Source organism: Spermophilus citellus, assembly GCF_964194105.1.
Source record: "Spermophilus citellus genome assembly, chromosome: 5".
Taxonomy (NCBI): Eukaryota; Metazoa; Chordata; class Mammalia; order Rodentia; family Sciuridae; genus Spermophilus; species Spermophilus citellus.
The window spans coordinates 77,083,083-77,106,606 of NC_138186.1; the positions used below are offsets into that span (position 1 = coordinate 77,083,083).

The window sequence follows — 23,524 nt, forward strand, 5'->3', positions numbered from 1 at the left end:
TATGCTATCTTTTATGCTGTTATCCTTATCTATATAGTTCAACTGTAGATGATTGCATTTATTTACCATATATCATCTGAATTGACGATATTCCCTTATTTAATGAATAGCGCATTCTTTAGAGAAAATTTGATGTTATCAGTTTTTATGCAATTTAAAGGTACTTGTTAGATTAGATGAAATATGTTTTCATTTATCCTCAAAAAACAAATGCCAGAATTGAAAGATCCTTACAAAGAAGGGTATAATGATTTGGTAACACACACACATACACACACACACACACACACACACACACACACACATATATATACACATACACACACATAAAATTTACATATTTAAATGTCATTGAGGTCTTATAAACCCTGGAAGAGTGAGAAAATATTTGTCAGGTGTATGTTTTTTTCTTAAAATACAGTGCATTAAGATGGTAACAAAATGGGAGATATTTTATAAATATTTTACAACAGATAAAGAAAAGAATTTCTTGTCATAAAAGCAAAGCAGTAGCAAGTGATATAAAAGAGCTACATTCCGTAAGCTAGTCAGTAATAGTCATATTCAATTTTTTCTGCCATTAATCTTCTTTTTATATACCCAGGGTAATTGTAAGTTTACCCATTAAGAATATTTCAAATACTAAAGTAAATATCTGGAAACTCAAGATTATATGATTAAACTTACATGTAATGGAACATTAGTAAAATTCTGTGAAGAATCAAAACAGATCAAAACAAAATTTTAAAAATATAAAATTCTGTCAAGTATCTTTTTAACCATAATGCAAAACAAACAAAAAACCTAGAATTTGGGATGGTAAAAGAGGCTAAATATAGAGCACTTGCACAGCACATGTGGTATTTGTTCTGATTTCTGCATTGCAAATAAATTAATCTAGACATCAATAACAAGAACAATTTGGAAGTTGTACAAATACATGGAAATTAAACAATGTAGTTTTGAATGATCAATGTGTCAAGGAAGAATCAACAGGAAAATTTATACATTTTTTGAAACAAATGAAAATGGAGACATAACAACACACCCTACGGGATACACCAAAAGCTGTACAGTGAAGTTTTTCACAAAAAAAATGCCCATGGGGTTGGTGGCAGGAGGAAACAAATATCTTAAATAAATACTATATTAATGTCTCATAGAAGGAGAAACAAACCAAAGACAGTAGAAGGAAAGACAAAATAATGATCAGAGTAGAGATAAAAGAAATAGAATCTTGAAAAAATAGTGTAAAACAAACAAGCAAAGAAACAGTTCAGTGAAGAGATAAAAAAAATAGGTAAACCCTTAGCTAGATTAGCTAAGAAAAACAGAGAAAACACAAATAAATAATATCAGAGATGAAAATGGAGAAATAACAAGTAATAGTACATAAATACAAACAATTGTTAGCAATGACAATGAACAATTCATGCCAATACATTTGGTAGCCTAGAAGAACTTGAATACATACAGCTTACCAATGTGGACCAATGAAGAAATAGAAACCCATGAACACAACAATAACAAGAAATAAAATTGAATCATAATCCCAGAAACTTAGGAGGCTGAGGCAGGAGGGTTGCAAGTTCAAAGCCAGTGTCATCAAAAGTGAGGCACTAAGCAACAATTTAATGGGACCCTGTCTCCAAATAAAATACAAAATAAGGCTGGAGATGTGTCTCAGTGATCAAGTGCTCTTGAGTTCAATCCCTGGTACATGCTTGCAAAAAAAAAAAAAAAAAAAAAGAGTCAAATTAAATATTTCTTCCAATGGAAAGTTTAAAATGGGCATCTTGGCATATACCTGTATTTCCATCTACTCATGAAGCTGAGGCAAGAAGATCCCAAGTTCCAGGACAGTCTTGAAACTGACAGAAATTAGGACCCGTCTAAAATTTAGAACAACTTCCTTATGCTGAGAGAGCTAAAATTCCCTGGCCTGAGAGGCCCTGGGAAACTGAAATTAGAGATTGTCCCCTGCCCCACCTGTCTATCACAAGATAACTAAATATGTATATTTCCTCCTTTCTTTCTCACTTTCCTGCCTCTTCCTTTAAAAAGCTATCCTCACTTTCAAAACCTCCCTAGATGTAATCTTTGAAACAAAAAACAAACAAAAGTTTCTTCTATCTTTCTTCAAAGCTGGCTCTAAGGGACTGTGAGAGTGCTTGCCCAGCATATATTCAATTGCTAGTACCCCAAAAGAAAATAATGAATGAATGAATGAATGAATAAATAAATAAATAAAGCTGGCTTTGAGTAAAGCCTATCATCCTACCTAGTCTCTTCCTCCAGGCATATTAGTACCACAGAGCAACAGCCTTAGTGTCTTACTGAGACCCAGACTCAACAATAAAAAAAAACAAAAGAAAACCAAAAACAAATATAAAAACAACAAATTGGCAACTAGAGTTGTATTCTATGGTAGAATGCTGCTAAGTTCCATTTCTTGTATAAAAGATAAAAACAAACAACAACAACAAAGCCTAGGTTCAGACAGCCTTACTGCTAAGGTCTGCCAAATATTTAATACAGAAGTAATACTAATTCTTCTTAATTTGTTCCAGAAATAGAATTGGAAAAATACTTCCAAACCATCCTATGATGCCAGCATTACCCTTTCACTGAAACCATATAAGGATATAAACAAAGTAACACAAATTGAACAAAGCACACAAAACCCCAAAAACAAAACCAAAAAACTGCAAGCCAATACTGATGAACACAGGGAAAAAATCCTCAACAAAAAACATAGAAACTGAATCCAACAGCATGTTAAAAATATTATTCACTATCATCAATGTGATTCATATCAAGAATGAAAGGATTAACATATGAAAATTAATAATGGACATAAATTACAGGATCATGTCAATAGATATAGAATAGGCATTGATACAATTCACTATCCCTTCATGATAAAATTGAAGGGAAGAATATACTTCAAAATGGTAATATTATTTATAATATGCCATTGCATAACACACTGAATGAGGGAAAGCTGAAAACATTCTCTCCAACATCTGTCACAAGAGAAGGATGCCTACTTTCACCATTTTTGTTCAACCTGTATAGTAGGGTGATTATAGATAACAATAATATAATAAATGTTTTAAAAAGCTAGAAAAGAAATTTTGAAAGATTTTAACATGAATAAATGATGGGCATTTAAGGAGATAGGTAAGTTTTACCAGATTAAATATTATACAATATGTACAATATCAAAATATCATGTTATCCCATTAACATATGTAATTTGGGGGAGGTACCAGGGATTGAAATCAGGGTCACCCGACCACTCAGCCACATCCCAGCCCTATTTTGTATTTTTCTTAAAGACAGGATCTAATTAAGTTGCTTATTGCCTCGCTTTTGCTGAGGCTAACTTTGAACTCATTATCCTCCTGCCTCAGCCTCCCAAGCGGCTGGAATTACAGGCATACACCACAGTGCCCAGCTTCAATTATTGTTTTTATGTACAAGTGAAAATAAATTTAAAATAGTAAAAAATTTGGGGGAGCAAAATGTTTATTTTGAAATAATTTTACATTTCATTGCTGTTAGGCAGCCAAATAATAAATATTCTATGAACAAATCTTGAAAAGGTTAAGAAGGTAATAACTATTTTTTTTTTCTTTTGGCAGTACTGGGGATTGAAAATACTAGGCAAATTCTACCACTGGTCTTCATTCCTAATCCTTTTATTTTTATTAGAGACAGGGACTCACTAACTTGCCCAGGATGGCCCTCAACTTGTGATCCTTGATGCTCCTGCTTCAGCCTCCCAAGTGGCTGGGATTACAGGCATGTGCCATTGTGCCTGGCTAACAGAGCAATATTTAAAAATTAATATCAGATATTCTGTCACAAGGGCTTTTTACCTCTAAAATAAACAGTTGCATGACCTATGTTATACATCACATAAAATATATATCTTTTTATATGTGTGTAAACATATCTCATGCTCTTTATATACATATAAACAGATACAGATTCACACATTCATGCATACATGCAAATTCACAAGCATTTCTTTCAGTTAAAATCTCTTCACAAAATAATTTCAGTGCTCTGTGTCCCAAATTTAGAACACAATGAATAATTAAGGAATATCATAGAACCAATTGCATGTTTTTAGTTATTTCTTTATTTCTTACTATATTAAATAATACTATTTATTTTAGAAGTATTAAATAATACTATTTATATCTACTGAGGGTAATGAGCATTTTAGTCAGCTTTTTCGCTACTGTGACTAAAAGATCTGACCAGAATAATTTTAGGTGCAAAATTTTATTTGGTAACTCACGGTTTTCAGAGGTATCAATCCAGAGACAGTAGGCTCCATTCATCTGGGCCCAAGGTAAGGCTGAACATCATGGCAGAAGAGTGTTGCAAAGGGAAACAGCTCACATGATGATCAGTAACCTGAGAGAGACTCCACTCTCTAGTTACAAAATATATACCCCATAGCCCCACCCCCAATGAACCACTTCCTCCAGCCACACCCCACCTGCCTCCAGTTACCACTCAGTCAATGCCATCAGGGATCAGTTTACTGATTTGTTCAAAGATTTAATCCAACCATTTGTTCTCCAAACCTTGCATTGTCTCACACATGAATTTTGGGGGGATACCACATCTAAACCATAACAATGAGTTAAGCAAAACTGTTGCCAGGGCAAATAAAACATGGGGATTATTATCCTCTAGAAGCAATTGCTTGCCTGCAAACTGGCTTGACAGGTTTAAGAAACTTAAGTTCTATGTAGTCCTGTCTCTTAAGGGTAATTTGGAGGCTTTAATGTCAACCTATAGTCTACTGTCATGTATATCTTAAAACAAAAAATAAATGCATATTTTAAAATTGAAGATTAATATGCTTAATGCATGTATTTGTTTTAGAAAATAGGAGAAACAAATAAAATTCTGTGAATGGTGCGCCATAAAACGTCTAAGTTCAAGTGTATTTTGTCATCAAAGCTGATATACCAGTGTTAGATAGACAAACATATAATTAGAATAAATTTGAGTGCATAAGTGACAGAAAAATAAGTTAACCTTCTTTTCCATACTTACTTAACTGATCTGCTCTTACCTGTACATCTTAATTTAATTTTTTATCTGAGACCACTTTAAGCTACTTTTAAATTTGATGAAAAATTTTACTAAATGGTGGCATAATTTGAGTTCAAAATGAATTAATCACTTGCTAATATTTATCTTTAATATGGAAGTGGTCATCTATCAGAGATCTTTTATAAAACCGCTTCTGAACCAAAAAAAAAAAAAAGAAAAAGAAAATAAAATTGAAATTTATTGGGTTATTCAGGTATGACTGACCACGATAAAGCAAGTTGTAAAAATGTGGAATTTCTGATCACTCTAATCAAATCAACAAGTTCAAGACATCAAGTATGGCTCTATCTATTAAAAGGGTTATGGCAGATTAGTAATTTTGTATAATGGCTCTATAACTAGCCTGTAAAAGTTCAATGTCATGGAGAATCAACAAACAAAATAGAATAAGGAATTTTCCTGTCCAGAAAAAGTATTAGTATTCATAAGTTCAACCTTCTATTTTCATTTTCAAGTTTTTATACTAAATAAAAATCACAGCCATATGTTCAAAAATGTTCTTGTATACAAAAAAAAGTTTATGGTTTTTCTCCATAAAACACATTTCAGAGTCCCAAGATGGAGTAATTAGAGAGATGTTTCTGCATAGAATTCTATAAATTGTCACACCTGTTTAGTTGAACAAAAATTGAAAATATGCAGCCTTCAGCAGAATTCAAGAACTCATTAAAAGATATACTTCACCAGCAGAAATTACTTAATATAAGAAACACATCAGTCATTTTCAGGCAGTCATCAAATGATTTTTAAATCACTGAAACTGGCAAATCAGAAGTGGAAAATTATCACAATTATATAAGCAGTATTACTTTGATGTAAAGAACATCTGTCACCAATGATAGCCAATTCAAATTCTACAAGGGAGGGGGCATTGGGGCTTTCAATATTACAAGGCTAAAAATAGGTATGATTTTTTTTTCACTTTAAAAAACAAAGAAGGCAATGATGTAATATTCTTGGTATAAAAATTGAACATACTTGGATTTAAAAATAAGCAGGTATTCATATTTTCCTTATGGCCATTTTTTAAAAGACCCTGTATTTTATTTTTAAGATATGACATATTTCTTTCAATATTTTTACAGTATTCTAACAAAACACGGACAGAGCACTGTTATTCTCTCTATAATAGTGTATGATGCTCAAGTATAAGCCTTTGCCTCAAGATGAAAAAAAAAAATTGCCTCAGACCTATTCTTAAGTGCATTCATCAGAAAAGAATCAAACTTTGAAATCACTTTTAGATTAAGAACATCCTCACTATTTCTTCCTGTCTTCATTATCAAACATTTATTCAAAACCTTTTATGTGCTACTGGATATGGCTGTAAATCTGAATAGATCATGGACCTGGTTGTCAAGGACTTTGTAAATCAGTAAGAGGAGTTAAGGAGGTAGATTTAAAGAAGTAAAGAAAGAAAGACTTCACTTTAGAAAATATGTAACATATGAGCAATAGTTGAGAAAATGTGAGTTTGTATGATTCGTTTATTACATGACCATTAGAACTATTTGATAAGAGTGGTTGGATAGTTTAGAGAAGTTTTGAGAACTGTTTATGAGAGAGACTAGATAGAAGTCACTTAAGTAAACACTGAAATGGCAGGATCAAGGACCCTGGAAAAGACTGTGTTAGCAAAACAGAAGAACTAAACACTGGGTGAGGATTTGTGGCAAGCAATGGCAAAAGTAGCAGCACATAAAACAGATTGCTCACTATGTGTCTTTCACTGAGAAGTTTAGATAAATTGTTTCATTTGATCTTCAGAGAAACCCATGAGTTGAGTATTAACAACTCTTATGGTTTTAGAAAACAGGAAATTAAATTTAGAGAGCTTAAATACTATTCTAAAGATCAAATATACAGGTAGAGGTGGAGATGATCTCAGAACACCAACCTGTGCATTTCCAGTTGCAATACTATGTGCCCTGCAGTATTAATATACAGTGCACCTCATTCATTTTGCATAGCTGACAGGGAAGATGGATGTTATTCCCCTCGTGTTATTGAAGAAGTAGTAGTCCAAGATTAGAGAGCTGAAATTAGTACAAGTATGTCCTAGTGTCTCATAACCAAGCTTGTATCTCTATCCAGTCCATATTCTTTCCATTATATAACATACAAAGGAAAAAACAACTAGAGACTTTGAAAATAGAATATAACTTTTAAAAAGGTGCTTTGGCAGTACTGTGTTGAATTGTTTGACCTGGACATAATATATTTATCATACCTACCCACTTCTCTTTCTCCCTAAGTTCACACGCTTCACAGCACTCCATGTACTAAAATCTAGTCACTTATAGATTTGAATTTGAGTTTTGAATAGTCATATAATACAGTGATGTCATCATCATTTTATAAGAAGTTTATCTTTATGCCTAATTATATATACTTAACTTTAGTTTGTCACAAATCATATTTCTATTTGAGATATCCTGTTTAGTATCATTGAAGAGTTACCTCTTTCAATGAATACAAATAATGTTTCTGAAGACTAAGAGGGGTGAAAAGACAAAAAGGCAGACATAAAGGACAAAGTCATGCTGACATTTGTGATTCTTCATTAGAAGTACAGCTCTTTTTCAGATGAAATCTCTTGTAGAATATTATAAAAGCTCTACATAAAAACACACATACAGAAACTTCAAAGTTTTCAAAAAGTAAAAAAAACAAGGTAAAACTAGCAAGTACAAGTAATTTTTTTTTTAAAGTTGGATAACAGAAATGATCTCATCAGAAGAACACACAGAAAAATGACTGAACTAAAATGAATAGAACCTCAGCAACTGGTATGTGTCTACCATACATGCAACTGTACAAGGAAAAGACAAGAATATTATAAACTATCCAACCACTCTTATCAAATAGTTCTAATGATCATGTAATAAACGAATCATACAAACTCACATTTTCTCAACTATTGCTCATATTTTACATATTTTCTAAAGTGAAGCCTTTCTTTCTTTACTTCTTTAAATCTACCTCCTTAACTCTTCTTACTGATTTTGGTAGTAAAACTGATTTAATAATAAGGTTTTAAAACTTCTCCAGTATAGTAAATAATATTACCTTACAAATCCAAGAAGCTTGGTTATTGTTACTGGTCTTAAATATTAGGATTAAGCCCTGCTACCCGGGGTGCTGAATCTTAAACACCCAAGAAACACAGAGGCAATGGTGGAAAGCAAGTTTTATTTAAGAAAGGGACAGAGGCACAGACTTCTCCAGAGAAGGGAAATCAGAGCTGGGTGCCCACAGGACATGGTTTGTCTTGCTTTTTTATAGACCCCAGAACCCCAGATCTTCTCTTTCTTATCAATGTATATGCCTAGGGCAGGAAGAAGCAGCACAGTGGTAATCTTTTATGAAGAAAAATGCAGTTCCCCAGAAGACAGCTCCTTGAGCTGGTATTCACCACAATAGAAGAGATACCAGAAGACAACAAAAGAAGTTTCAATTGTTTGTCAGGGTAAAGAAGGCTGGCAGAAGAAATCATTTGTTTGTTCTTGCCTCTTAGTGTTATGTTAGTTTAGATTATACTGTGTTTGATAATACAAGTCAACATCAATGAGGACAGTGATCATAATTACCAGAGAATAAAGAAGAAAACTAATACAAAATGAAATTTGACAATGTAAAGGTGATCATAATTCAGAGTAAATTTATGAAATCCTTTTTATTCAATCTCTAAGAAAACTGTATACATCTTCAAAAGTTTTAGTTTAATTTCACAAAACATTTGCCATAAAACATAATTCCAAACTTTATAATGTTAAACCTTATAGTGAATAATACTTATAGTGTGTTTATCAGCTCATATACTAAAATATATATATTTTTTTAAAATTCACTTATAAGAATGAAGTCTAGTTTAATTCTCTACCTGGCAGGGGGTTAGAGCTAGGGTTGAACTGACAGATTAATTTTCCAACCTCCATCAGAGTTGACTCTCAAAATAAGATTAGAAATGAATTATTAAAAATGAAGAAAATGATATCTGATTTAACTCCTGCCAGCTTTTCTTTCTGTGGACAAAATTCCATTCTCCATAAATTCTACCCAGTGGTGGGGATTATGTAAATGGAGAAGTCTACTTTGCATTGGAAATCATTCTGCCTACATTTTGATTTAAACTGAATTCCTTACACTACTCTCTAGTAGTCAGATTAGATCTCCTGTTTCCTGTCCAGAATGATCCCTAAAGTCACTATACTCTGTTAATTGGTTACTTCTCCAATGCCATGTCAAATTCTCCATTAAATCACTCATCTTGGCTGGAGATCTCAGCATGTCTTGCAAATATACCTTCCTGAATCTTGAAACTAAAGTTGTACTTTGCAGCTTAATATTAAATGAAGACTTAAGAATTTATTTTCTGGACAATTACTGTTTCCTACACCAAACTATTAATTGAAAGCAAGTGTCAGAAACTGTACATACATAGCTTGAACATTTTAATGCTTCCTTGAAGTGCTAAACAATTATATTTTTAAAATAGTTTGTCAGTAAATCTTATGAAGTTACAAAATTAGACTAAATCACTTTCAAATGAATGCATTAAAATATAACATTAATATATATAACATTCTTATGCCTGTAGGTTCCTGAAAGTTTTTCAAGAAATCAATAATAATAAATATAAAATATTAATGTCAAAGCCAAATAAATACATAATTTATATTTTTTATAATGTTGTTTTATGTACACTTTGGTTGAGGCTTTAAGTCCAAGAATTATGCTGAAAGTATCCTTAATACAGTTACTAGACTGTTTATTTGGGTCCTCATCCTGTTTTTCTCAGGGTAGCACCAGATTATGCTAATGGTATGTAAGATAGAATTTCCAAATTGTTAATTCTCCCCAAATATCCACTTACTATTTGTCCTGGATATTTTAACCAAATGCTATTATTCATAGTTGTATTGAAATAAACAAGGATGGCTTTTAATAGATTAGAACTTTGTACTTTAAAGTCTACCATGGTTTTCTCTAGGGGTATGAATATACATAATACACAGAAAACTTTTTAACATGAGTATAATCTGGCAAATGAATTGTGATAGTTTATCTCTTTTTCTAATTCCTTTTAAATACAAAGTATACTTTAACTCTCATTTAGATACAGTTTGTAGGACTTCAAAGACCTAAGAAGCCACAAAGAACTTATTCCTTTGTATCTCTGGTGGTAAGAAAGGACACTGATCATTCTGCCCTGATGAGCACACATCAAGCTGGAATCTATGAGTTAGTTCTATGTTATATGGGACAGAAAAATTGAGGCTGCACATTCTGAGTTTTTAGTGAGTTATCTGCAATAGAGGTTTGATCATTGATTGTATAAATAAGAGGTCACAAAACTATAACTCTGAGCCAGATGAAACACTCCACCTATTTTTGTAATCGAGGTTAAATTGAAATAGAAATGTTCACTCATTTGCATACTCTATAGCTGTTTTCATGTTTCAACAGCATAGATAAGTTACTGGGATATAGACCGTGTATTGAACAAAGTTTAAAATATTTACAATATGGCCTCCACAGAAAAAAAAAGTTTGCTCTCCCTGGGTATAAATATACAACTATTTACATATTTGTGTCCAAATGGGTATTTCTTACTTTTAAATAAATACTTACATGTAACAAATCCAGAAGAAATCATTTACCTTTTTAATAAAAATAAGTTTTAAATTTGTTTTCTCAGAATGTTGATGATGAAGAAATTATTTGACCTTCAACTCTGTCACTATTAATGAAGCAGATCATTAGGTAAAGGGTATTTGTGATATCACTGTCTCTATAAAAGCCAAAAGATGCACATTAGCAGAAGAATCATTATAACATATATTTTAAATGTTGATAATTATATTAGAAGATTACTTCTTGATGATGCATGAGGTTCAGAGGCAGAGTGATTCTTACAAATCTCTTCATGAAACACATCTTATCATTTAGATCAAATGACTGACCCAGAATTATTTTCCTTAGAACTATTTTCCTATTATTCAAAAATAGTTAATTCCAACAATAGTTTGATTTTTCCTTCAATGTGTTGAATTAAAGTGAAATTTTATAAGTTTCTCATGTTGAAGGCAAGACTTCTGGCAGAATTGAGAATGCAATTATGAATTCAGTAAAAATGCTAAAAGAATAAATGATTTGTTCATACAGTGAAATTATGCACACACAAATTTTGTTTTGAATATTATGATATAACCTTTTTTAACAAATTGAGGAAAGTATTGAGCAGACAAAATTCACATTTTGATCCAAATTAGATCTGATATTTGCATCATTTGAATAAAAACTATAGTTGCAAAATTTACCAATGTTAAATATACACACAGTAATGGTACTTTGTGAAAAGCTATTACTAGGGGGAAAAATGCACCATGCAGAGTGTATTTTTTTTCCTGCTGTCAATCAATATTTGGATATCAGAAATATTTAGGCCCCTGAAGAGTAATTTTAATAGTGACTCCAATGGTGAGAGAAGGGTTTTCACATTTAATAGCAAAGTCCTCCAAATTTTGGTTGCATCTACTTCATATCTCCATCAACTCAGTCAAGTGGAAAGGTATGCAAAAGAAACAGGCAGAAATATCACTATTCTCTGGAATCTGGAAGAAATTGATTTTTTTTTAATGCATACTAAAGGAGTTGTTAGGTTTCTAATGATCAATGGAGATACCACAGTCTATGGACATCTTGAAGGGGGACAGGTAAGTATTTTCAGGAAAACAGGAAGCCAAAGAGTTCAAAGATTAGACAGAATGATTTAAAGATATTTTCCTTGGTGAAACATTTAACCAACAGCTAAGAATCTATTAGCATAAAAAATAATATCATCTCATTTCTTTAAATTAATTTGAGAAGGAATTCTTACAAATTTGCTTAAAAAAGAAAAAAGAGATTTAGAATGGTGTTATCTAAGGAAGTAATGTAGATGTAATTATGCGATGTATTTGCAAAATGTGCACAATTTCTAAAAATATTTTAGTAGTTAGGAAGAAAATATACCTTGTCATGATAAAAAAGATGTATGAACTGATGTCCAAGTTCCCTTTATATTCTTGAAAGCTTACCAGTAGAATCACCTGATTGTATTCACAAAATTGACTTATAAAACTTATTCATGAATAATAATAAGTCACAGTATATAACCTCTAACATTGATTTTTTTCAATAATAAATAAAACATTCAAATTTAATTTGAAATAATTAAGACAAATTAATTTTTGTGTCTATGTATATGAACATAAAAATATATATGAACATATACATATGTTTGCATTTCTTACCTGTAAATTGTTCATCACATTCACAAATGAAACTATTAGCTGTAACGTTGCTGCAGGTTCCGTGGATACAGATATGTGGTTGACATTGACCAAATATTTCTGAACAATTTCTACCTATAAAAATGAAAACAAAATTTCAACAACAATATGTGCATTGCATCTAAATAGCTGATTATGGCCATCAGTTTCCTTAAATTTTTTGTTGAGAATAATACAAAAATTTAGGTAAAATAGAATTTAAATTATAAAATAATGTTACATGATAATGTATTTAAATTGAAACAAAAATTAATTGGATATTTGATATTTTTTCATGTTTTGATTTTATCCTGTAACATTCAGTTATTTTCAAATTGTTGATATTTAAGCTTTAATTTCTGTGATAATTCAAATTTTTTATCACATTTTGATGGTATATATCATTCTAATATATGAATATTAACATCTACTGGTACCATTGGAGTGGTAATTTAGAAGGTTTAAATGTGTATTGTGTACTTTACCACCTAAAATAGGAAAGAATTCAAAAGGAGAAAAAGCAGTCTGGGTTCTCAGAAGCTGTGTAAAAATACATCTTACACTTTATTTTCCTTGTTATATAAAATTTTCTAAATCCCACTTACCCATATTCTTGTGGTTCCCTTCTATCATACACATCAGTCATACCTGGCTATTTGTTCTATACATATTTAATCATCTTATCTTCAAATAATGTTTGATGAAATCCTAAGGTATGGCAGGTGTTGCTATAAGACAGTTGCACACAATGTGGCAATATACCTGCCTTCTACTCACTTACTTGAGTTCTAATTTAATTTGTTCTTGTCTTTTAAATTCCTCATATATTGAGATCTCTGCTTCAGTAATGAAGAATTCTTTCTTCGTTCACATCAAAGCAACCCTCAATACAATGAAAATATAAATATAATTGTATACCAAAATGTTATCTAAAGTCTTAACATCCAATATATCTGAGTGTGAATGCATTTGATGTTGACTGAGTATTTGCAGAAGTAAATAAGTTTCAGATGAGGTCTTTAGAAGCTAGCAAGTTGTCACATGACTATAATTCCAGTGACTCTGGAAGCTGAGCCAGGAGAAATACAAGTTGAAGGCCAGTCTTAGAAACTTAGCAAAAGCTTTTCTCAAAACAAAATTAAAAATAAAAACACTAAGAATATAACTTAACTTCGTGGAAAAGTTTCCCTGAGTTCAATCTCTAGTTTTAAAAAAAATGGTTATTAGGATGGGTCTTAATCAATTTGACTGGTGTCAATTGACTAGTATCCTTACAAGAAGCCGAAATTTGAAAATTTGGACACAGACATGTACAGGGGAAAATCAATGTGAAGATATTGTGAGAAGATAGCAATTTACAAACCAAGGAGAGGAACCTCACCTGCCAAACCCTTGATCTTGGACCTCTATTGTCCAGGACAGTGAGGAAATAAATTTCTATTGCTTAAGCCAACCAAACTTTTTTTTTTCTTTTTCTTTCTTTCTTTCTTTCTTTCTTTCTTTCTTTCTTTCTTTCTTTCTTTCTTTTCTTTTTTTTTTTTTTTTTTTTTTTGTGGCAGTCAGGGCAAACAAATAAAGTGAACACTCTGAATTTCTTTGGTAATTATACATATGTTGGTGTCTTGATATAAAAATAAGTAAGATTTACATATGGTACATGGTAAAAAATCTGTGGCCAAGTTTTCTTTAAAACTCTTTGGACAGGTTAAAATATATGCTTTAGAAATTCTCAATTAACACCTTTTCATTCACTCAAAGCAGTTTGTTGAGTGCTATCACTTTTTGTATAACTTGCCTAATTTTAATTATCTGATCTACAACAGCATGAGTTATTAGTATCATCAATGTGAATAGAGTCAAATAACAGTTTGATGACAGTTATGGAAAAATATTCAGTGGAGAGTTTTAGAATTAACTTCTGAAGTGGTGTTTGTTTTTCCCTACCATGGACTATAAAATTACTCTGTGCAAGATTGGCTTAGGTGAGTGCTAAAGCCAATAATGGCTTGTCAAAGTCTTCAATGAAATCTTCAAGCCTAGCTCCAGTAGAATCATCACCAGGCACATGGGAGAAGACCATTGTGAAGTTCTCTAAACGTGCCCAACATAATATGGTGTTTCCAGATATGGTCCACTCCAGATACATCTGCTGCTCAACCTCCTTCCTCTTTAATGACCAAAGTATACTACCAATCAGTTGTTTTCTATTATTATTATTATTATTATTATTATTATTATTATTATTATCATTGTAAATACTGCTCTGGTTAATCATCCTGGTCTTAATCTTTTCTCTTATAATTTCCAGTGTCAGATCTGTGGAATTCCTGTCAAAAGAATTCTCTCAAAGTCCCTACAGTCTAGATATTCCCTATATTTTTTCAATCTTTCTCGTCATTTTCTTCTAATGACCTAAATTTTCCTCTTAAATTCTCTGGTGGACATTCTTAATATTCCCTTTAACCCTTGCTTCAGTTTTAAGTAACAGAATTTACAAAGTTCTTAAATTGCCATTCCTGTGGCTTCATCACCCACCAAACTTTCCTTGTCTTTGTCTCTCATTAATCTGGCTAAAACTGATCATTAACATATTATCCTTTTTCCAATATTGTCACTTTTTTTACTTTATAGAAGCCACACTGATATTTATTACAAACATTTCTCTTGGAATATAATTATTTTTTCTTCTCCAACTCTACCAAGCATCTCCAAAGCTTTCCCCCATTCACATAGTTTCTTAACTTTCTCTGTCCAGATACATTCTTTATTTCCTTATTATCACCTAGAATTACTTAACGAAATACCATAAGCTTGGAAACTTTATTGAGTGACTAAAAAGTTTTCTATTATTATGATCCAATTATTTTTTAATGTATGAAACATTAATAGTGGATGTGGAAAATATATGAAAGATACTTAAGGATAATCACATACGTTTCTAAGAAAGTTTTCAATATGAAAAACCCTATTTTAAAGAATGTCTGATGGATTTTTAAATGTACAGAATGCAAATGTATTACATTTTACAGAGTCTACGTTTTTTTAAATAGCTTTTTTAACAGTTTATGAATTCAGTTTATTTTTACATTTTAATACAATGTGTAATTAAAAACAAAGAGTTCTTACCAGTAAATGGTGGGTGACAGATACATTCGTAGTCTTCTTTACCCAGTTTTTCTCTTTTATTAATGCAACTTCCATTATTCTTGCATGGTCCAAAATAACATGTATCATATTCTTGGCAGTACTTTCCATAAAATGGAGTCTGGCAATGGCAGCTATATGTCTTCTTCCAAACTTCACTAAGACATTTACCGTGCCCAGAGCAAAATTCTGAACTTAAAGATTCCTGGCAGAACTGTTGTTTGACCGTCACATTCAGTCGAAGTCCCAGTTCACAAAGTGAAGGACCACTTGCCATTACTGTGATAAAATAATGTGTGCCAACACTCAGCCACTGTGGATTAACCGTGTGTATCCCTTTTAGTTTGCAACCAAAAAGTAACTGATCTTCAGCTGTGGTATTTTGTACACAGTCAATGAAAGATGCTTCAGAAATATTCATCAGATTTATCTTGGAAAATTGAAGAGACGGATCAGAAGAAATTACAAGGATGTCTCCTAATTGAATCTGCAAAGGGCAAATCTGGGGAACAACTTGATTGAGTAAAATATTCATTTCAGTGTTTACACCCCAAACCGAGCAATCTCTGTAGAAGTTGGTGCAGATGTTGTCTGTCAGTGTCCAATTCACAACATATGTTGAGGGTTGTGGATGCCATTCTTGAACCAGCTGCCATTTACATGTTGTTTTTCCATTTGTAAAAGAGCTATGGAGAACTACCAGGATCAGAATGATGACTGACTTGTTAGTCATTTTTTGTACAATTGTATTTTATAGTCTCTCATGAAAATTTCAGGAGGAATTGCTGTGAAATGGTCTTATTTAATTATTGCTGGATATTTACAGATAGAGATATTGTTCACAAATTCCTGGGGTTGACTTTTTTTGTCTGTTCCTTTTATATTTGATGACAGGGGAATTTGATAAAGAAACAGGAGAGTTCGTTTTTTAAATATCCTTTTAAACATAAAAAAACACATTGTTAGTGAAGTTTTTACTCTATAAATTACTTAATGATATAGAAAATATTTAGATGATTTCTTAGATCAAATGAGAACTGGAATAGCAAAGACAATGTCACTAATAGGTATGGACCTCTTGGGGAAAAAAGGCCAGTCAGCAACACCCGGCTAAAATATATTAATCTGGGCCAATCTTATGTAACCACCTACTTTTGAAAAGTTTTACATCATGACATAATTAAAGCAGCAAATCACAGCAGTCTTTGTAAGTTGTCTTTATATCAATCTTAAATTTCACTGACATAGAGCAATAGCCAAGGCTCTTCCTTTATGAATGGTTTCAATTATCTACATATAAATATTCCTTTTCTAATTGGTTTAAGTATACCACCTTGAAACATAAAGTAATCATAAATATAACTTAAATATAATTTTATATAATATTTTCATATAAACTCAAGTTTAAATGGCTGTTGTTGAAAATCATGTTGTTTTTAATTTGTAAACTAGAGGATGGGATTCCCACATAAAGGACTCATAGAAAATACATTGTATAAACCACCAATCTTAATCTGAGTCTTCCCCCAGCATGTTTGGAATGACAGAGAGATGGCAGTCAAATAGGGAAGAAGAAGTATAAAAATGGAATAGTAAAAGGATGATTACAAATCAAAGTAATATTGAAATAGCATTTCTTTCATCCTGCATATCTACACTGAAAGTGCACATAAGAGCATCAGTTTTGTATAGAGGTCACCATTGCTTCAAGAGGGCAAGAAAACAAGCAAGGATTCTGAGAGCTAATATAGAAAGACAATTTTTTTCAGTGATTTCCTATTATTGAGGGGTCACTCTGTGCAAATCACACTTACTAGTTAGTTAGCAAATGAACTACAATATTTATAACCAAAACTAAAATTTGAGTAGAACTTTAAATAAGTACAATGGGAATATCAGTTCCTTGGATTTTAGTTATGTAGCTTATTTACTCTATGTTGTTAGGCAACATATGATTTAAATCCATTCATTTTTCTATAACTACATGGAGGACAGTACACCTGTTTAATAAGGTAATATTGAAGGTTAAATTGCACTATGTAAGCAAGAGTCATTTCATAAAGGACTATTGTTTGCTTTTCATATAGATGGCCAATTTTAATTAGCAACTGTCTTTGATTAAAATTTATAACTATCAGATATCAAATTGCAACATTTAATCTGTACCATGAATAGCAATAGAATGCTAAAATAAATTACATATAACATTTTTAAATTAATGTATTAATTTGCATAAAATATTTGGTAGTCCACTATCTTTTATATATATATATATATCTTTATTTTATTTTTATGTGGTTCTGAGGATTGAACCCAGTGCCTCACACATGCCAGGTGAGCATGCTACTACTTGAGCCATATCCCCAGCCCTGGCCATTTCAGATCATGTAGAAATCAAATTTGATATATAAATTACCTCTTTCAATTTCAGTTCTTCATGTCACAAACCTATAAAATATGTTATTGTGAGTAGTATATAATACTACTAAATATCTGGAAAAGTTAAAATATATAATTTTCATAGAACTAACTGTTAAGCATAATCAAATCCATTTCATATATGTTAATTATCAGAAAGTTTTGTATAAATTACCAATCATAGTAAAAGTTTAACGAAGTACATTACACAAATATATTCTGGACCAATCTATATCAAAACAGTATACTAGACCCTGCAAATTTATCAACTATCAGTTGGAAGAATGTACCAAATATAGAACTAAGAACTTAAAGAAGACATTATTTGTCATTGACATTAAATCCATTCTATCAAATATGGTCTAAATTCAGATGATGAAATGGAATCATGTTGGAAAGTTGGAGTATTCCAAAAGAAAATATTTATCAAAATATGTTGAGGGGAATGTGATAATAGATTCCTTTAAGGAAAAAAAGGAGACCATGTATAAGTGCAGAGGGAAGCAGAATCATGATGAAAAACAAACTCTTGCTTCAGAGTATAGCAAGAAGGGCAGACATTGTCAATAAAGGAGATTGTCATCCTTGCACACGGGCCATGCTAATCTTCTCTGTATTGTTCCAACATTACATTGCCTAATAAAGTCATAGACTATAAAATTCTGAGATAATTAATGTTAAGATAAAAATTTTATAAAAAGGAAATAGTATCTTCTCTGAAGGCAAGGGTAAGCCTTTTGAAGATTTAGATAGGGATTAATAAAGAAAGACTTTTATTTTGAAGATATCAATCTAATTGCAGAGTAAGGAACATATCAGAGAGTATAATTAGAGGAGTAGAGACACTGATGGAGCAAATAATAGCACAGATCTAATAAAATGATAATGATGACTAACTAGTACAGTAGCAGCAGAAACAGACCAATGCTGGTGCAGTCCAGAAATGCTACAAAGGTAGAATCACATGGTCTTGAACACTGTGACCTAAGAAAAGTTAAACTCAGAAGCACCAGGTAGAGAAACAAGATGGCAAAGAAAAAAGAGATGTCCAAATCCACATACTTGATTTGAGGTATGCCTCATTGATTTTCTAATACATGCTTTCAGTAATCAATTGTTAATACATATGTGAGTATAGGAGATAAAACTAGGCTGGAATTATGAAGCTGATCATATTAATTACATTTTTATTTCCACTGTATATAAAGTTGATGGAGGGTTAAGCTCTTGAAAAAAACTTGAGTTTAAATCATAAAAAGGAAGCACATAAAAAGATATAAAGCAGTATATAAGAAGAAAATAATAATGAATATAGAGCAGGAGGAAATAAGAAGATAATTTTCAAATACTAATGTTGTGAGAGGTGGCAGAAAGTTGAGGAACTTACGTTAGGGGATATTCTATTTATGAAACAGAAAAAGATTCCGGGTGATGGTCATTCTGTATTTTTAAAAAGGACAATGGACAAGATTGTGTTGAAATAAACAATGAGGAGAATATAAGAATGTTAGAGAAAACTCAAAGAACCACTAGGCAATTTTGAAACACTTTATGGCTGTAAATGCCAAATTTACAGTAGTATCAACCTGCCTGCACAGGTGTATTATTTTCCCAGTAGCATAGTTTAAAAAAAAACAATAAAAATAAGTTGCAAATGGGTTCAAACACAAACAGTTACCAATTTAATTCCACATGCAAATGCTAGGAAACAAATTACATCTGCATTGAAGCAAAATTAGGTCTGTGTGACATTTTTAGCCTGGCTGCAGATGTGAGCTTGCATTACTGCAGGGCTAATCCTGTGCTTCTCAGAACTCTCTAGGTCCCTAATTATTGTGCATTTATGTCTTTAAAGAGAAAGTGACTTAATGCATTGCATTTATGCCTCATGCAAATTTAAATAAATGTAAATAGCAACAAAAAACAACAAAAAAAGAACCCTTCTATATAAGGTCAGTTTGCATTCATACACACTGAATGCAAAATGCTTTGCATTTCAGTAAGAACAAGAATAATATAGACATCTCACATGAATAAATTTGAATAAGTGCTATAATTTGGACTCTAAAGGTAAGTATAATGGTGAATGACATGGTTTGTTATTCATAAATAATACTCTTCAACCCTGCACAAAGTAGCAAACCAAATGACATTCTGCTCACTTCCAAACATACAGATGCATACATTGTGTGGTTGAGAGTTGAAATGAAAAAGCATTTTCATTCTATGTGATATTATCAGTATATCATATAAATTCTTGAGCCAAAAAGCCCAGAAACTGAGGAACTAAAATATAATGGAGCCATTTATAGAGGGGTGAGAATTAATGATACTATATGTAATTTAGGTGTAACTATGCTCAAGGCATAATATTACAAACTGTGGAAGTTTAAAATAAATTTGTATTATTCTGTACATCAGTGGTTATTTCAGTTTTCACCCTAATGTGTGTATAATCTTGAAAATATTTTCTTTAATTTATATAATATATGTTATGTTTTAAAAACATCTAAAATGTGAGAATTAGAAATTGAGGGTATAAAATTAACAGATTTATATTATAAGTTCTAATACTACATGCGTATGTTCTAGATGAAGGACAACAGATTTTAAACAAAACACATTTTATTGAAATTACAGGAGGGAAATGAAAATGTGGGTTTTAAATGCCAGTACAGCTAGATATCAGCAATATAGAGTAAAAATTCTAGCAAGAAGTCTGGAAAAAGAAAATAATAATAATAATAATAAAAATTGAAAGATGAGATGAGCAATGGACATGAGGTAATCAATATACTCAGGAGAATTCAGAGTATGAACATGTTTGTTTATGTATGCAATAGAGCATTGAATTAAGCTAAGGGTTTCTGATGAAAGATGGTAAACTAAAAACCTGGAGAAAAATAATTTTTAGAAGGTGGATGAAAAAAGATATTTCAAACTTACTTTGTATTTTGTTAGAGAAAACAAAAAGGGAAAAAAGTTTCCAAAATTTTTTACCATGCTGATACTTGCACAGATTATAAAGTTAATTTACTAAATTCAATTATTATAATGCTGCTAACATCTGCAACTGAACTTAATCAGTATTCCCAAAGCCGATATATTTGTACAACATGTTAGGCTTTTAAGGGTTAAGGGACAGGAAAATTAAATGTAGAAAATTCTTTCAACAAAATGTCCATGAAAGAAAAGAAAATATACAGAGAAGTTGACAAAAGAGAACGGAAATCTCATTTCAGCCATCAATGTCTACAAAAACTTTTTGTTTAAACTCAGTGTCTATGTTTTTGTATTCGATTCGCCAGAATTTTATTGAGAATTTTTGCATCCAAGTTCATTAGAGATATTGGTCTGTAGTTTTCTTTGAAGTGTCATTGTCTGGTTTTGGGATCAGGGTGATGTTGGCCTCATAGAATGAATTTGGAAGAGCTCCTTATTTTTCTATTTCTTGAAATAGCTTGAAAAGTATTGGTATTAATTCTTCTTTGAAGGTTTTGTAGAATTCCGCTGTATACCCATCCGGTCCAGGGCTTTTCTTAGTTGGTAGTCTTTTAATGGCTTCTTCTATTTCTTTCTTTGTTATTGGTCTGTTTAAATTGTGTGTGTCTTCCTGTCTCAATCTGGGCAGATCATATGCCTTAAGAAATTCATCGATATCTTCACTATCTTCTATTTTATTGGAATATAGGGTTTCAAAATACTTTCTAATTATCTTCTGTATTTCTGTAGTGTCTGTTGTGATATTGCCTTTTTCATCCCGTATGTTGGTAATTTGAGTTCTCTCTCTTCTTCTCTTCATTAGCATGGTGCACCATGATCAAGTAGGATTCATCCCTGGGATGCAAGGCTGGTTCAATATACGGAAATCAATAAATGCTATTCACCACATCAATAGACTTAAAGACAAGAACCATATGATCATCTCGATAGATGCAGAAAAAGCATTTGACAAAGTACAGCATCCCTGTATGATCAAAACACTAGAAAAATTAGGGATAACAGGAACTTACCTCAACATTGTAAAAGCTATATATGCTAACCCTCAGGCTAGCATCATTCTGAATGGAGAAGAGTTGAAGGCATTCCCTCTAAAATCTGGAACAAGACAGGGATGCCCTCTCTCACCACTTCTTGTCAATTTAGTTCTCAAAGTACTAGCCAGAGCAATTAGACAGATAAAAGAAATTAAAGGCATAAAATAGGAAAAGAAGAACTTAAATTATCGCTATTTGCGGATGACATGATAATATACTTAACAGACCCAAAAGGGTCTACAAAGAAGCTGCTAGAGTTAATAAATAAATTCAGCAAAGTGGCAGGTTATAAAATCAACATGCATAAATCAAAGGCATTCCTGTATATCAGCAACAAAACCTCTGAAATGGAAATAAGGAAAACCACTCCATTCACAATATCCTCAAAGAAAATAAGATACTTGGGAATCAACCTAACAAAAGAGGTGAAAGATTTATACAATGAAAACTGCAGAACCCTAAAGAGAGAGATAGAAGAAGATCTCAGAAGATGGAAAAATATACCCTGTTCATGGATAGGCAGAACTAACATCATCAAAATGGTGATATTACCCAAAGTTCTCTACAGGTTTAATGCGATGCCAATCAAAATCCCAACGGCATTTCTTGTAGAAATAGATAAAGCAATCATGAAATTCATATGGAAAAACAAAAGACCCAGAATAGCAAAAGCAATTCTAAGCAGGAAGTGTGAATCTGGAGGTATAGCAATACCAGAGTTCAAACTGTACTACAAAGCAATAGTAACAAAAACAGCATGGTACTGGTACCAAAACAGGCAGGTGGACCAATGGTACAGAATAGAGGACACAGAGACTAATCCACAAAGTTACAACTATCTTATATTTGATAAAGGGGCTAAAAACCTGCAATGGAGGAAGGATAGCATCTTCAACAAATGGTGCTGGGAAAATTGGAAATCCATAAACAACAAAATGAAACTGAATCCCTTTCTCTTGCCATGCACAAAAGATAACTCAAAATGGATCAAGGAGCTAGATACCAAATCAGAGACACTGTGTCTGATAGAAGAAAAAGTTGGCTCCGATCTACATACTGTGGGGTCGGGCTCCAAATTCCTTAATAGGATGCCCATACCCCAAGAGTTATTAACAAGAATAAACAAATGGGACTTACTTAAACTAAAAAGTTTTTTTCTCAGCAAGGGAAACAATAAAAGAGGTAAATAGAGAGCCTACATCCTGGGAACAAATTTTTACCCCTCACACCTCAGATAGAGCCCTAATATCCAGAATGTACAAAGAACTCAAAAAATTAAACAATAAGAAAACAAATAACCCAATCAACAAATGGGCCAAGGACCTGAACAGACACTTCTCAGAGGAGGACATACAATCAATCAACAAGTACATGAAAAAATGCTCACCATCTCTAGCAATCAGAGAAATGCAAATCAAAACCACCCTAAGATACCATCTCACTCCAGTAAGATTGGCAGCCATTATG

At 31.9% G+C, this 23,524-nt stretch overlaps 1 protein-coding gene across 1 annotated transcript in view; it reads right to left on the reverse strand.

Annotated features, from left to right (window-relative positions):
* The window catches only part of EYS (eyes shut homolog), a gene marked incomplete at its 5' end in the record, with an annotated part of 1,607,607 nt that extends 1,591,272 nt beyond the window's left edge, over window positions 1–16,335 (reverse strand). Inside the window, 2 exon segments of the mRNA XM_081294994.1 lie at window positions 12,441–12,554; window positions 15,585–16,335. Of these exon segments, the coding sequence (XP_081151120.1) occupies window positions 12,441–12,554; window positions 15,585–16,335 (865 nt within the window).
* Window positions 16,336–23,524: the final 7,189 nt, after the last annotated feature.